At 41.2% G+C, this 17,736-nt stretch overlaps 1 protein-coding gene across 1 annotated transcript; it reads right to left on the bottom strand.

Annotated features, from left to right (window-relative positions):
- Window positions 1-11,725: 11,725 nt before the first annotated feature.
- Window positions 11,726-16,763, bottom strand: LOC125295928. The gene is given in 4 exon segments (XM_048245510.1): window positions 11,726-12,926; window positions 13,014-13,131; window positions 15,793-16,085; window positions 16,087-16,763. Coding segments are annotated over 4 exon segments (2,289 nt in total).
- Between the last annotated feature and the right edge of the window lie 973 nt (window positions 16,764-17,736).

The following is a 17,736-nucleotide window of genomic DNA, read 5'->3' as shown; positions in this document are numbered from 1 at the left end:
GAGAGGAGATGTTCTCTAAAGAGCTGGGTCTTTAGGAGTTTTTTGAAAATGGAGCCACTGTGTAGTTGGTAATAGATATCCCTACAGCTAAGGTTCTGCCTTATAGCATTTATCAACCCCACAATCACCAGTTCAATATTGTTTTTACACATTTATTCTACTACCTAATACCTGGATTAAAATACATCAATTTACTGCACACCATCAGCACCTGCAAAAGGGCTGTGCACAGGGATTGTGAACTTTGATTGATTTCAAATGTATTTCTTAAAAAGGATCATAAGGATCTGCATTAACTCCAGTCAGGATACAAAGTGTGCGTGTGAAATCATTAAGAAACATGCCTAAGGTCAGGCTGATTCATAGTCTAAACAAGCTAGAAAAAAGAAAAAAAAAAGTGTTGCAATATGGCTGCCGAGTGGAGGGACTTGCCTAAAAGGACTTTGGCTAAACTCACATAAAACCTCACTTTCTCGAAACTTTGAAAAGAAAAACCAGGCTGCAGTTTGAGGTACTTTTTTCTCCATGGTACTGGACATTGATGAGCATTTTGCTGACCCTGTTAAAACAAAGAAAATGATTACATCAATACAAGAACAACAATGATTTGACTATCAGCAGTATATCAACTAACCAGCAAAGGACTTCTAAACTTTATTCTGACATTATTTACCACAGGTTACCAAATGTTTCAACTGCAAGTGTTTTGTCTTAAAATATGTTCATATAATCCCTACTTTTTAAGCAACATGACTGGTAATAACTTAAATAATTTCATTAGGCAGTAAACTCGTCTACATTTTACCATATCCATAAAAAACTGCTCATAATTTCAGAGAATAAACATTTCTTACTCTGCTCAGCTGTAACGTTATGCCTGATGGACTGAATATCCTTATGCACGTGCTTGCAAGCTATTGAACCACAATTTCTACAAATATCTAAAATTAGTATCAGCTAGCTAACTTCTATACTCTTTGGCTTACCTGCACCCTTTATAAGTTAGGAAACAAAGAAATTAATCTAACCCAAATAAAGCCAACAGACTCTAACAGAAACTAATACCAGTGCCATACAGAGAATGGAGACTGCACCAAACCAACCAGGCTAACGGTTACCTTACACCTCTGTTTGCTACAAATGCCTAACAGTTAAACGAATGCCCTCGTGGTCTCAGCTAATGTTAGCTAGCAGCAATTTTTTTTATAACCAAGCAATAGTGTTCAGTTCAACCAAACGTCAATGAGTCGACAGACTGTTATAATTAGTCAGTCAACAGATCCATTTGTGCCAGGTGAGCATTTGGCAGCACACTAACGTTAGATCGCTATGAACAGTGGAGTTCTGGCTGTAACTAATGTTAATCAGCTAGAATGCTAGGCTAAGTTAGCATGTTAGAGCTATTCCCTCAGTGGGTATTCAAATTCCAACCGCCTTTTCGAATTTCAGAAAGGACTTTAAGACGTTGTTGACTCCAATATTATATTAATGTCAGTTTACAGTTTAAGTATTACAAATTAACATAAACTTAACCATTTCAATTTGATAAGGTTATAACCCACCGAAGTTATGTTAGCTTGCTGGATGTTTTACCAATAATTTTCTGAGCTAGCTAGTGCTAGCGACCTTGCTACTAGCTAGCGACCAAGCTAACGTCACCAATATTTCATAGTAGGTAAAACACGTTGGTATGAAAACATATACCTGTGATGTGACATTACTTAATTGTGTATTTGTCGTAGTTTTCATGCTAGCTTACAGAACTAGAGGGAACAAATGAATTTACCTTTTACGATCCCACGCTGTACTTCAATGGCGTCCATCTTCTTTTCAAAAATCTCAACTGAAGGACCGGAAGTGTAAATGACTCCACCCCAGAGTTCGTACATTCACACCCACTTAAAACACTAGGTTGTGAGTTTTAATTACACCGTGGGTGTACATGTTTGTTCAAACAACTCCCGAAGTTACACTAATGAACACTGAAAAATATGTCTCTGAAAAATTAACACTTAATAACACTGTCAATTTTACTGTGCACAGGGAAATGGGCAGGAGTTGTTTACTTATTTATGTCAATAACACAGGAAATGAAGCAGGAGGTGTTTGCTTATTTATGTCAATAACACAGGAAATGGGCAGGAGGTGTTTGCTTATGTATGTCAATAACACAGGAAATGGGAAAGAGGTGTTTGCTTATTTATGTCAATAACACAGGAAATGGGAAAGAGGTGTTTGCTTATTTATGTCAATAACACAGTATTATTTATGTAAATAACACAGGAAATGGGCAGGAGGTGTTTAATTATTTATGTCAATAACACAGGAAATCAATAACACAGGAAATGGGCAGGAGGTGTTTGCTTATTTATGTCAATAACACAGGAAATGGGCAAGAGGTGTTTGCTTATTTATGTCAATAACACAGGATTATTTATGTCAATAACACAGGAAATGGGCAGGAGGTGTTTACTTATTTATGTCAATAACACAGGAAATCAATAACACAGGAAATGGGCAGGAGGTGTTTGCTTATTTATGTCAATAACACAGGATTATTTATGTCAATAACACAGGAAATTAACTCAAAAGCAGGTCCATTTATGTCAATAACACAGGGAAATGGGCAGGAGGTGTTTACTTATTTATGTCAATAACACAGGAAATGGGCAGGAGGTGTTTACTTGCATGTGCCTCGGCCAAATCAACACATTTGGTTACCTTCCGCTGTCATCTTTGTGTCATTTGTTCACAAATTGTTACAAGTTGTCATAAAATTTGCCATATAAGAAAACCTTGTCTCAAAGAAATGGGGTCCACAAAAACAAGCATCTGACATTAAAAATAGAGGGACTTAAATTAATCATTATCAGAACAAATCATTTGATCAGTCATGTTAGTGGAATAAATAATGAACTCAAAAGCAGGTACATTTATGTCAATAACACAGGGAAATGGGCAGGAGGTGTTTACTTATTTATGTCAATAACACAGGAAATGGGCAGGAGGTGTTTGCTTATTTATGTCAATAACACAGGAAATGGGCAGGAGGTGTTTGCTTATTTATGTCAATAACACAGGAAATGGGCAAGAGGTGTTTGCTTATTTATGTCAATAACACAGTATTATTTATGTCAATAACACAGGAAATGGGCAGGAGGTGTTTACTTATTTATGTCAATAACACAGGAAATCAATAACACAGGAAATGGGCAGGAGGTGTTTGCTTATTTATGTCAATAACACAGGAAATGGGCAAGAGGTGTTTGCTTATTTATGTCAATAACACAGGATTATTTATGTCAATAACACAGGAAATGGGCAGGAGGTGTTTACTTATTTATGTCAATAACACAGGAAATCAATAACACAGGAAATGGGCAGGAGGTGTTTGCTTATTTATGTCAATAACAGGAAATTAACTCAAAAGCAGGTCCATTTATGTCAATAACACAGGGAAATGGGCAGGAGGTGTTTACTTATTTATGTCAATAACACAGGAAATGGGCAGGAGGTGTTTACTTGCATGTGCCTCGGCCAATTGAGGCGGAACACAAGGCCAACGCATTTATTCATTTCACTGCTTTTATCCAAATGAGAATGAGAACTCATTCTTTACCCTGCTGAAAAAAACACCCTGACCAGTTTAAGGTGGTTTGCTGGTTGACCAGCTTGTTAACGAGCTTGTTTGATCACCCTATGATGGTTGACCTGCTAGACCAGCAAAGCTCTTGTGAAAACATACCTTCAGCGGGTTTACCCAGCTTACGATGGTATTTAGCCAGCTGGTTTTGCTTGTCGTACCACCTCAAGCTGGTCATTTTAGCTGGTGTTGCTGGTCTACATTGCTGGTTACAATGTTGGTAATTCTAGCAACCCAGCATGACCATCCAGCTTACCAGCTTACACCAACAATGTCAAGCTTGGCAGGCAGGTCACCAGCATGACCATCTTATACCAACTGTATCCCAAACAACAGGCTGGTCCCACCAGCATGACCAGCTTCCTCAGATGGTCACGCCAGCGTGTCCACCTGATGGCCCAACCAGCTACACCAGCAATGACCGGCAAGAGCTGGATGAAAATCAGCAAAAAAGACAGGCAGTGAAAGACATCCGCAGGCCTGAGGCGATCGATGGAGAAGAGAAAAGCGGAATTGAGAATGTGGACAGGGCAGAGTGTTCCAGAGCAAACTGTCACGCCGACAGTCCACGTGCCATGTGCCGAGCATCCCCAGCTGATCATCTTAATGACGCCGCTGAACGAGCCAATAGTAAAGCAGATGGCCAGAGCAGGAACGCTGTTAAATGAGCCTGCATGGCACTGAGGAATCATCGACGGTTCCCTTCATGCCCCATACAATCAGGCAGAATGATTAAGTGTGTGGCTGCTAACTACACACAGCTCATTCACAAATTAGTTTTACTGCTTTTACAGTAATCTGAAGCAATGGATTAAGACTACGAAATAAGGCTAAACAAGTCTTCCATCAGTGGTAATTGGGATTATAGTGTGCATGAGCCTTGAGAGACTCAAGGAGATATCTGGAGATATTATACTGTGGAACGCTTGATTGATTGGTTAATTGATTTGTATGTATTCATCTGAGTTACTTTTGTTCAACTGAGGTATTTTGTTACTCGTGCTTTTTGATTGCCGGCGTTTCATTCAATTCAAATGTCACAAGGAATTACATCAAAAATCTTTCTTGTTAACTGCTGAGACATTTTGTTTGTTCGACTTTCCATTTTGGAGTTGAGCATGACTGTTCCTGTTTACTTTAGACATTTTGTTTGTTTATAAAGTCAGGGCCGTGTACAAACATAGCCGCAACACACAGCACCAGAGCATGAGGGGTAATTGGCTGAATTTGGAAAACTGTCTTTGGGAATAATAATACATATTAATACAATAATAATAATAATAATAATAATAATAATAATAATAATAATACATTTATTTATTTTTATTTATCACAGACTCTCCCATTATGAGCAGAACAAATTCAAATCAGGAAAGCTCTCAACGAGTTAACTAAAAGAGGAGGAGTAATAAATGAAAAGTGATCAAATATGAAATATAGTGATGCAACGCTGATGATGAGTGTGGTGGGCGAGCTTCCTCCTCCCCTTGGCCTCCCTCTTACTCTGTTTCAACCTCGTCTCTCATATGATGCGCTGCTATAAACGAGGCCTCTGTTGAATAGCAGCCTGTCACACACAGGAAGTCGAATATTAGAGGTGAGAAACGTATAATGACTGTTAAAGGAAAGGTGAAGAAGTGGGTGAGCGAGAGGCACATGGGGAAATGGGGTGAGAGCGTTTCTCACTCTATTGTGCCCAGGTGGGCGGCTGAGGAGGAGGAGGAGGAGGAGGAGGAGGATTGGAAAGGTGGGAAGGCAGATTAATGACCTGATCCATTCTTCTCTCCTCCCTGCCTTTTGCATCTCAAATCTCCTCTTCTGTTACCAGGTGCAACCCAAAAGCCACTGGGCCGAGCATGGGGGTTTGGGGGATGGTGTGTGTGTGTGTGTGTGTGTGTGGGGGGTTTGGGGGATAAGGCCGCCTTTGTCCCACTTTCTGTAGGTGGGCCTGGTGGGTCTACCTCTGACTACACATACCAGTGGGAGAGGCTTTGTAGACTAACCAGCAGGTGAGAAAACTATTTGAGGTTTTGTTATTATTAAAGTGTGTGTGTGTGTGTTTGTGTGTTGCGCATGCAGGTGTGCGTCATGATTAAGTAAAAGCAGTAGAGTGGGATCAGCCAAAGGTGGTGTTTGCAAACTCAGTCGGGTTTTTGTGGCACAGTAGGTCTGTCTGGCTTTATTCTCCGACTTTCATCCTTCATCCAGCTTTTGTACCTCTTCTGTGACTGACTGACCTACTACTGACATCATCTCTATCTAATGTAGAATCTAGTATGTATGTATGTCTATAGTATGTATGTATGTCTATAGTATGTGTGTCTATCTATAGTATGTGTGTCTGTATGTCCATCTAATGTAGAACATGAAATAGGCAGGCAGTACGTATGGAGTCCTTTGTATTCCACCACGACCTCCAGAAAAGGGAGAAATGGGTTATTGGCTTGGGATGTGTCTATAGAAATGATCGGTAACACTTTACTTGACAGTATCGACATAAGAGTGACATGACACTGTCACGACACATGAACCCTAATCCTAACCTCTAACCCTAAATAACCCTTAATCCTAACCCTAACTCTAAACCTAACCCTAATCCTAACCCTAATTTGTTATGACAAAAACCGAATGTCACTTAATAATAGAAGCGTTATGTCATAAACGTTTATGACTTGTTTATGACACGTTCATGACAGCATCATGTCACTATTATGTCGACACTGTCAAGTAAAGTGTAACCAAATGATCTAATAAGGATAAATACATGTATGAATGTACAAGAAGGAAAAGATTAAATGGCATGTTTGGGTAACACTTTCTATGAAGGTTGTATTTATAACGCCCTATGAATACATTCATAATGTTTTATAAGGTGTCTATAAAGCGTTGTAATGCTCATTATTACCATCTATATGTATTCACAAGTCATCATAACCAATTTCATGATGCGTTATGACAGCTAATTATGAATGATTATAATTTTAATCTGAATAATGCATTATAAATATGTCAAGATCTGCCTACTCACTTGTCAGTTTTATGATGCATCATAACTACTTTGCTTTGCTAAATGCGTATAGTGATGCATAAAGAGTTTTGACTTCTACTGTAGTCCTATATACTGTATATCTATAACTATATGTAATAAAGTTATAATAATGTATACATCTCCCTATAGCACACAATTATAAACAGCTATGCAATATCATAAGTGTTATTTGTCAGCTCTAAGTAAAGTGACAAGAATATGACCCTATTATTAACAGATATAAGTTCACTGAGTAATTAAAGGGTGCAATGAACTAAGTATCGAGTCTAGCATCTTTACCCCATATGCACAATATTATAAATCACTATGTTAATGTCATAGGTGTTATTTGTCAGCTTTAGGTAAAGTAGAGCAAATGAGGTGTTGTTATAAATATATATAAGGTTATTATAAACAAATATGAGGCACAATGAAATGAGAGCCTGGACAGTAAAGACAAAAGGAATGACTAATGAAAATAAAGTGAACTAAATGCATTCCTTTTGTCTTTACTGTCCAGACTCATAGTGTCATATTCTTGTCACTTTACTTAGAGCTGACAAATAACACTTATGATATTGCATAGCTGTTTATAATTGTGTGCTATAGGGAGATGTATAAATTATTATAACTTTATTAAATATACTTATAGTTATAGATATATATATATAGGACTACAGTAGAAGGCAAAGCAAAGTAGTTATGATGCATCATAAAACTGACAAGTGAGTAGGCAGATCTTGACATATTTATAATGCATTATTCAGATTAACATTATAATCATTCATAATTAGCTGTCATAATGCATCTTGAAGTTGGTTATGACGACTTGTGAATACCTATAGATGGTAATAATGAGCATTACAATGCTTTATAGACACCTTATAAAACATTGTGAATGCATTCATAGGGCGTTATAAATACAACCTTCATAGAAAGTGTTACCCATGTTTGTAGACGTGAAAATAAAGTTCAAAGCCACACTCACTTTTTTGACCTCACAAACAAAGAGGAGTTTTATTTTTGGAGTGTTGCGGTGTTCTCTTCGTAGACATCACATGTACATGTAGCTTTGGTATGATCCTTCATTACTGAAGACTTTCGACATAAGAGGCCATGACAATATGATGAAGCAGAGAGAGCACGCACACGCACACACACACTCATACCAACACACACACACACGCATGCACGCACACAAACACACACAAACACACACAGGCATACACACACACACACAAACTCACACACACACACATACACACACACATAACACACACACAAACTCATACAAACAAACACATGTACACACACACACACACAGGTTCATCCAAACACACTCATAAACACACACACACACACACACACAGGCAGACAGGCCAGAGGAAGGAAAAAGGACTACAGTGACCTAGTAAGGGCTTCTACATACTCGACACACCCGACCGGTAGCGCGACACCGTGACGTCAAAATGACGTAGATCTTGCTGGCGCGCCAGGATTTTAGCCAGGTAGCGCACCACTCATTTTTTTTCAGACGAGAGCGACAAAGCGGAAACAGGAAGATGGACTAGTTCGAGGCCAAGCGAGAGTTGCAGTGTTTTGTTACAGTCGTGAATTTTTAATAGTTTGCTGGATAAGCTAACAAAGTTACCAGCGAGAGTTGCAACACATGGAATTAAGAGGAAAGAATAGAAACGATTTATTTTCAAACAAAGGATATCTATTAAGGCCTGAACAAAATTTCTTTCCACTTCAGGAAATTACACAAACTCAGCCAGCTGCTAGCTAGCTAGCCAGCTAACTAAACTGTTTAAATTATTAAAATTTCCCTCAGGATGACTAAAGTATCTATCTATATATCCATCTATCTACCTGTGCGCACACATTGGAAACTAGATGATAATGATGGTGGTAGTTGTGAATAGTAGCAATCAAAGTCTGAAGTACCATCACAGAGGCTAGATAATAGCAGAGCCCGTTTACATTCTCTGCTACTAGTGTTTCTTAATGCAGCTTCTTCTGCTGTGTAACGTAGTTAGCGTTAATCTTTTCACAACAGCGACACCTCTGTTCAGGAGAATATTGCAACTAGTGTCGTGACCACGACGCGCGAGTATAAATGGTTACGGCGCTTCTGTGATGTCACATTGTCGCGGGCAGAAAGGCTAGGCAATCAAGGACATGGGTAGATGGAGGAGAAATCAAAAATAATAAATAAAAAGTTCTATGGAGATGTACAAAAGTTGGAGAAAGTCAGATATGTGTGTGTGTGTGTGTGTGTGTGTTTTGACGTGTGATGAAATAAGAAAATAAATAAAAGGTCTGTAGTATAGGGTGAGGGATGTAAAAGTGCAAGTGCTAAAAATCTTAAAGTCAGTATAGTGTGAGTTCAGAGTTGGGAAATGTTTGAGAGTGCTGAGGAGTGAATGTGTGCAAAGTCAGTATAGTGTGAGTTCAGAGTTCGGATGGCCTGGGGATAAAAACTTCTCCTGAGTCTCTCAGTTCTGGCTTTGTGACTACATAGGCGTCTTCTTGATTTCAGCGGTAGGAATAATCCATTGTTAGGATGAGAAGAGTCCTTCAGAATCTTTTGGGCTCTTAGGAGTACTCTTCTGGAATAGATATCTTGTAGAGCAGGCAGTTGAGTTGAGCACTACTCTCTGCAGAGTACTACAATCTCTAACTGTGGAGTTCCCATACCAGGTGATGATGCTACCAGTTAGAACACTCTCAACCGCTGAAGTGTAGAAGGCCTTCATGATGGATGTAGAAACTTTGAATTTCCTTAGCTGACGAAGGAAGTAGAGTCGTTGTCTGGACTTCTTCAGAACATATTGAGGCTTGTCATTGAAAAGAAAATTAGCTTTGGAGATTGTAATCTGTTAACTCTGTCTGTAGTATGTCTGTCTATAGTAGTATGTATGTCTGTCTATAGTATGTGTGTCTGTCTGTAGTATGTGTGGTACATACTACAGACAGACATACACACTATAGACACACATATTAGAGTTGCATTCTATAGGCAGACATACATACTATAGACACACATACTACAACACTATAGACACACATATTAGAGTTGCATACTATAGGCAGACATACATACTATAGACACACATACTATGTGTGTCTATAGTATGTATGTCTGCCTATAGTATGCAACTCTAATATGTGTGTCTATAGTGGGTATGTCTGTCTATAGTATGTATGTATGTATGTCTATATTGTGTATGTATGTCTATAGTATGTAATGTACCCCCAACTACCCCCGGGTTATACTGCTCTGGGTGTGTGTGTGTTCACTACTGGCTGTGCACTCATGATGTGCTGTGAGTGTGAAATGCAGAGAAAAAAAATTCCCTTGGGATAAATTACTCTATCTAAACGCAAAACAATACACACACACACACACACACACACACACACTTCACTGTCCTATAGGAATTAAGGTAAAAAATATAGTTTGCCATTCTGAACTCCAGTGGCAGGCAAAATGTCCTTTCATCCACTTGCGGTCAGTTTTGTAAATAAGATGCCATGTTTTCAGGTGCCAATAGCGTCAGAAACAGGCGGTTATATGGCACTAATTCAGAAACAGGCGGTTGGTTATATGGCACTAATTCAGAAACAGGCGGTTGGTTATATGGCACTAATTCAGAAACAGGCGGTTGGTTATATGGCACTAATTCAGAAGGTTACATGGCACTAATTCAGAAACAGGCGGTTGGTTATGGCACTAATTCAGAAACAGGCGGTTGGTTATATGGCACTAATTCAGAAACAGGCGGTTATATGGCACTAATTCAGAAACAGGCGGTTGGTTATATGGCACTAATTCAGAAGGTTACATGGCACTAATTCAGAAACAGGCGGTTTGGTTATATGGCACTAATTCAGACACAGGCGGTTGGTTATATGGCACTAATTCAGAAACAGGCGGTTATATGGCACTAATTCAGAAACAGGCGGTTTCAATGGCACTAATTCAGAAACAGGCGGTTGGTTATATGGCACTAATTCAGAAACAGGCGGTTGGTTATATGGCACTAATTCAGAAACAGGCGGTTGGTTATATGCCACTAATTCAGAAACAGGCGGTTGGTTATATGGGACTAATTCTTAGCACATCAGGCCCTCAGAGTGTCTCACCCCAACTTCATTTCTGCACCGTACGTTGACTCTGAATTCATTGTCATGTTAGAGGTGCCTCAGTACAGCCAAAATGTCTCTACTTCTGTAAGCATGGCCCAGCAAAAATGCCTGTGGGAACACAATCACAAAGGGTAATTTTACTAACAATGGCCAGCTTCTTGGTAGCACAGCGACTATAATGACACCTTTCAGAGAACCTCACATTTCTGGACTCTCTTGACCTGACTTACAGGGTCACTGTAGTGTAGCCCTCTCACCTTCCTCCAGTCTGTGTGTGTGTGTGTGTGTGTGCATGAGTGCGTGACTGTGTGCATGTGTGTATGTGTGTGTCCATCCACATGTTTATGTGTGTGTGTGTGTGTGAGTGTGTGAGTGTATGTGTGTGTGTGTGTGTGTGTGTGTGTGTGTGTGTGTGTGTGGTGTGGTGAAGGTGATATATTATAGCAGAAGACTTTTGGGCGCCAAACATGTTAACCACACATCCATCCACTGTCCCCAATATTCTATTGCCCCTAATATATCTATGCTGATGCTGTCTAACTCAGTCACTGACTGTAGTGCGTGACTGTAGCTTTCAGCCAGGAGAAGATATCGTCAGGTGGTGTCCAACTTTCCCGGGGTGTTTCAACCCTGAACCTCAACACCCTCCAGTTGGCGGGTCGGCAGTGGTGGCCAGTCACTGCCCATCTCCTCCTGGCCCCCAGCTCGATTCCTCCCTTCTACTCCAGAGCCAGCAAGACGCTCTTTCTGCTGCCTCACCCAACCTACGGACAGCTGCCTTCCTCTCCCTTCCTGCTATACCCAGAGCTGTGAGTGTCTTCCACACAGACTGCGCCGGGAAACCCCTACATCCGACCTCAACCGGGAATAGCCAGGTCTGCCACCCTTTGGCCCTGCACTGCTCAACGAGGTCCTGATACTTGATGGCTTTCATAGGTCTCCTCGCACCCATCTTCCCACGGGACCGTCAGTTCAATCAAGATGATCTTCCTCCTCCTCCTCTTCCTCTGCCTCCTCAGACCATAAGACCACAGCGGTGTTTGCACAACCTGGGGGAAGACTAGTTTCCTTCCCAGGTCCACCATCTCCCAGGATTGTGCTGCTTGCAAGAGGCTCTTTTTGGTCTTCTTGGGGACTGTTGGTTTCTCCCCTTCTCTGATGAACTGAATGGATGTTGCCGGCCTTGTACTGGTCTGGCGCTTTTTCTGCCTCTCCTGCTCCAAGATGTCAGCCAGCGCACTGAGAACCTTGTCATGGCGCCACCTGTATCTTCCTTGGCTAAGAGCTGTTTTGCATCCTGCCAGTATGTGCACCATTGCTCCCCTCCCTCCGCATAGCCTACACAATGGGTCCTCCCTCATTCCCCATCTGTGGAGGTTTGTTGGTGATGGAAGGGTGTCGTACACTGAACGGAGAAGGAAGGAGATGCGAAAGGGCTCCAGTCTCCAGATCTCAGGCCACGTGATCTTCCGCTTCGGCAGGTCCCACTTTGTCCAGGCGCCTTGTACTCTAAGTTCAACGGCCCTAGACCTGCACTTTTCTTCCTCCGGGTTTCGGACCTCGCCTTGGATCATGTCCCTCGTCTGCCTTGGGTCTGCCTTTCCCCACTGCTTGAAGTGGGAGGATCCAAGTCCTTGCCACCCTACGCATGGGTTCCCGATGATGTCCTTAAACTTCAATGAGCTTTCAGCTTGTGCCACTGATGTGTCAGCTGCCCATTTCTGTCCTGATCTCGTAGTGACGCCTGCTCTTCTGACTTTTTCATCAGTGGAGTCTTGGTACATCATCACGACCCGGCACTTTGCCACCTTGAACTCTTCCACCACTGATGATAGGGGTAGTTGTACCTGACCAGACCTGGTGAATAGCCCTACTGACGTGAAGCTTGGTGGGATTCCGAGCCACTTGCGAAGGTGTTTGTTCACTCGCCTCTCGACTCCTTCCACTGCTGTCATAGGTACTTCGTAGATTGTCAGTAGCCACATGAGCCGTGGTAGCAGGCCGTGCTGGAAGAGCCAGGCCTTGAACTTTCCTGGTAGTCCTGACACCTCGATCTTACTCAGCCATGCATGTGCCTGTTTCTCTGTCCTGGTAATGCTGCATCTGTCGGTCAGGGATGAGTCATACCATTTCCCTAGGCACTTGATTGGGTTTTCCTCAATTGATGGTATCGTCTCCCCCTGTACTCACAGCTGGAACTTGCTGGTCACTTTCACACTTCTGATCACCATGCTTCTTGATTTCCTTGGTTTGAACTTCATCCGAGCCCATGTTGCCACGTCATCTAGAGCCTTCAGGATCCATCTTGCTTGCACATGGGTTGAGGTTGTTATGGTAAGGTCATCCATAAAGCCTCTTATTGGAGGTTGGCGGGTGCCAGACTCCATTGATGGCCCTCTGGATTCCTTTTCTGCAACCGTTATGAACAGGTTCATTCTCATGACAAACAGGATTGGGGAGATGGTGCAGCCTGTCACGATTCCCTTTTCAAGGTCCTGCCACTGGGTGGTGAAGTGGGTAGTTTTCTAGTGTTAATTTTGTCACCTATTTTTAATTTAGTCTTAGTCTTAGTCTTGTGACGAAATGTCCTTTTTAGTCTTTGTCATATTTAGTCATTCAAATATCATTTTTGTTAGTCAAGTTTTAGCTCCACTAAAAGTCTCATTTTTAGTCTAGTTTTAGTCAAAAGAAAACTAAAGGTATCTTAGTCTTAGTCAGTTTTAGTCAACACATTTTAGTCTTTTTTTTATAACAAATTTTTTCTGATTACCATTTGAGTCAAATAGTGTTTCACACATCTCAATTTTCCAACAATATTGTGTGTCCACAGGGCTACTCGTCTGTTATAATTACTCATTCAGATTTTTTTTCAGTCAGTATGTTTACATACACAGGTAAGTCGAGCTACAGTTATAGCTCGGCTGGGATTTGACCATAGACAGTAAAAGATTTGACTGGACCACTGTCATATTCGTAGACCAGTGTTTCTCAAAGTGTGGTCCGGGGATCACTGGTGGTCCGCAAGCTATCCCAAGTAGTCCGCGAGCAGACGTGGTAAAATATAATATAGATGAGTTGTTTGCAATATTGAACCAACTTGTATGTAAAAACAGTTCTGCAACACTGTCTATGTAAGATATGCCAGTTTAAATCATACAGTATGAATCCACACAATAAGCAAAGTGCAAAGACAATAAGCAAGGTGGTTCAGTGAGTAGGCCTATTGTGTAGACTAATTATAGGCTATTGTTGAAGTAGGTCTAATCTTTTTTTTTTTTTAGCTAGGGTTAGTTAAGTGGTCCTGAAACTGAAAAAGTTTGAGAAACACTGTCATAGGCCAAACCCGGAGTATGTTTTACTCCGCCTCGCTAGATGGCGATATGCGCCCAAACACAACACATTCCCCAAACACTCTCCTTCTTAGCCATAGCTAACTTGCTAGCGAACTTTCCATATTAGCTTACTTGCTAGCAAACTTTGCATCATCAGTCTACCTAGTTAAATAGTTGACATTACATGATGAACATTTTCGTATGGACATTCTGGGGGATGTTAAGGCGAGACACGGCAGGTGAAAACATCGTTTTTTCATGCACTGGTCAATTTCGAGATTTTGAGCTAGTATGTTACCTTAACATGTATTCTATCACACTACTACAACAAAAAAGTCCGATTTACACATTTAGGTGTTTATGTCATTATATTGTGTCTACTTTCTTCGTATATTTCTCCTAAATTCAGCAAAGTTAGCATTCTAACCTTGCATGCACTCCCCGACCCGTGGTCCAAAACATAACATGTGTACTACCGTTGGAAAGCTCTGTTTTTCCTGTATCACGCTATGTGATCCATATATGGACACTTCCTTTGTACCAGTAACCATTCGCGAAAGTTCAAAGGCGAGTCTAGGCTGAGAACGGAATCTCATTGGCTGTCTTTCAAGGCTGTTTTCTCAAAATGAGTTTCCGCTCACACTCTGAGCTCAAAAACTCCACTTCAGAAGCACGTACATACACCAAACTTTCTAGACTTATGCCTAACTATATGTCGAAGATTTCTACCGAGGGGTTTGTTGATATATTATTCCTAGCCTGACTTACATGACATTTTATGCCTAAAAACATGGAAAAAAGCAATTTTTTTAGGGCTAGTGACATAATTTTCTGATTTACAGGATAACAAAAGTAGATATTCATAAATCCCTCTGTAAATGTTTTCCCCATCTAATATCTGAACACAATGAAAACATAATTTTGAACTTGGCTGTATCCAATGCTCAGGTTTCGTGTGCCTTAAAATGTATGCAAATTAGCGATATTTAATTAGATAATGCCTAATTTGCATATGTAAACATTAAATTACAGCAAACTTGTAATACATTTTCTCATATTAATGTAAGTAATCAACTGGGGAAGTTTCATAGTGATATCTGCTTGTTAAAAATGTTACCCTATTCACCTGTAGTGTCTCGCCTTAATTTGTATGAGAGAAGCTTCAACTTCTGGGTATGTAGCATTGTGGCATAAAGCTTAGGTAGTTAGCTTGCTAACTCTGGCAGAAATTGCAGTGTTCTTGGTCCATGTAGTTTCGTGTTGCAGCCACAGGGTTGCAGCAACAGCACGTGACTAGCCTACAGGAAAGCTGAGCGTATGAACTCATTCGGAATATTTTTAAAACATAACAGCTAGATATTCTGTCTTATCATTTTGTAGACGAAAATGAAGAGAGATTTATCTTAGTTTTTATTTCATGCAAAACATTTTAGTCTCGTCTTTTTTTCGGCCAACAATAATGCATCTTAAGATAGTCTTAGTTAGTGTTTCAGGACATTACTGCCGTCTAGTCATCGTCTCGTCTTAGTCATGAAAAAAAAGGTCGTTGACGAACATATTTCCTCTAGTCTCGTCTGACGAAATTAACACTATTTTGAACCGTAGTTTGAATCCTCCGAAGTAGCTGGTAATTATACCCCTGGTGTGGTGGGGGATATGGTAGTGTTCCATAGCCGTGTTGATGAGGCCATGCGGGATTGAACCATATGCGTTAAGGTCGAGCCAGACAACCGTTAGGTTTCCTTTGCTCTCCTTGGCCTCCCGGATCAGCTGGTTGAGGATGCCTGTATGTTCCAAGCACCCGGAGAAGCCTGGAATGCCGCCCTTCTGGACTGATGTGTTGACATATCTGTTCTTCACCATGTAGGTAGTCATCCTCTTTGCCAGGACAGAGAAGAATACCTTGCATTCGACACTTAGGAGGAAAATGGTTGGAGGAGTCCATTTCCTTGGGTACAAAACACCCCTCTGCTCTTTTCCAGGATGCTGGAATGATACCTTTTGTCCATATCCTTTGCAACAGTTTCCATAACCTGCGGAGGAGCATCGGGCATCTCTTGTATACATTATAAGGTATACCGCTTGGTCCTGGGGCAGATGCTGAACGGGCTTTCTGTACAATGTCCTGGACTTCTCTCCAAGTTGGTTCACTGGTATCAAGCTCTTCCTCCGGAGTTTCAGCAGTTCTGTTGATCTTTGGGTGTGCACCACAGGCTTGGTTCCTGAGGGCGTCACTGTGGCTCTCCTTAAGGAACTCCTCCACAACTTCCTTAGGGCTTGCTTCCCCCAGCAGGTTTTTGGTAAACCTGTACGGGTCCTTAAAAAACTGAGCCCGCTTGGCCTCCTTCTCCTTCCTCAGTTTCAGAGACCTTTCTGCCCTTCTCAGTCTGCAGAGTTGCTCTCGAAGTCCATTGGTTAGATCTTTAATGCCCTTCCTTTCTTCAGCACCTGCTGTTCTGAACTGCTTGTTGAGGGTCTTGATATCCCTCCTCAATTGCAAGATATCTCTTGCCCTCCTGCTTGGCTGATTTACCTTGGTTCCGCTGCTGCCCTTTCTCTCTTCTGTGCCAAAGCGCTCTCTGGCCATGGTGATGATGATTGTTGTCATACTGTCGATTTTCTTCTCGGCTGTTCCTGCTAATGTGGCCTCAAGAACTCTTTCTAGGTCCCCATCTAGTTGGTTCCATGCAGTGTTGTTGTTTGCTTGGGGCCATCTCACTTTCTCTGTCATAGGTTGGGTGCCTGAGGTACTGAGGAGAGTCCCTTCTGTGGCTTTGGGATGGAGCAGGTGCTGAGAGGTCTCCTGTGCTGTGGGGTGCTTCCTGACTGGAGTCCTCCTGCGTCTCACTTAGTGTCTCCACCATGCGCTGCATCTGCTTCTTCCCTTCTCCACATTGGGTCTTATAGTCACAATAACGTGCTTATAGTAAACTTACTAAATCTTGAAACAAACATGAATAAAAGGCGCAAAATAAGGTTAGTGTAAGAGTTATCTGTGTGTTTATGGGATTAATGTGACCAGGGGCCGTATTCACAAAGCTTTCTTAAGACAAAAATACTTCTTAAGTCGTGCTTTCTTCCTATGTTTTGCTCTCTCCAGTTTACTAACAGGAGTGTCACAAATGTATCGATAGGCACAGTCAAACTGCCCGTGGCTGACTATAATTAAGTTCAGCAAGCTTAACTTTACATGTCATAACATCAACTAAACATAAGTCACACATCACACATTCATTCTATTACTTGTAAAATGAACGTAGCCTATTTCCTACAACTAGGTGCGATAATTGGCTATGTTATACTGAAGTTCCACAGTTAGCTAGCTAGCAAGCTAACCGTTTTGCATGGGATATTATGGTAAGTGTACATGCTAAATTTGTACATGCTAAATTTGTATAATACATGGGGTATTGCAAACGAATTAGGTTGGTAATGTACATCATTTCGACATGAGTAAGTTACATAAACATAATTCTTCATAACTGCCGTGTTAGTAAAATGACCTGAATGTCCTGTGAATTAATAACTAGATGTAACGTCAACGTGTGATTACTAGCTGTCTTTCAATTATATGATGTTAA

The sequence above is a fragment of the Alosa alosa genome, chromosome 6 (assembly GCF_017589495.1).
Source record: "Alosa alosa isolate M-15738 ecotype Scorff River chromosome 6, AALO_Geno_1.1, whole genome shotgun sequence".
NCBI lineage: Eukaryota > Metazoa > Chordata > Actinopteri > Clupeiformes > Clupeidae > Alosa > Alosa alosa.
The sequence above is the reverse complement of the archived record's forward strand: the minus strand, read 5'-3'. Positions and strand labels throughout refer to the sequence as shown.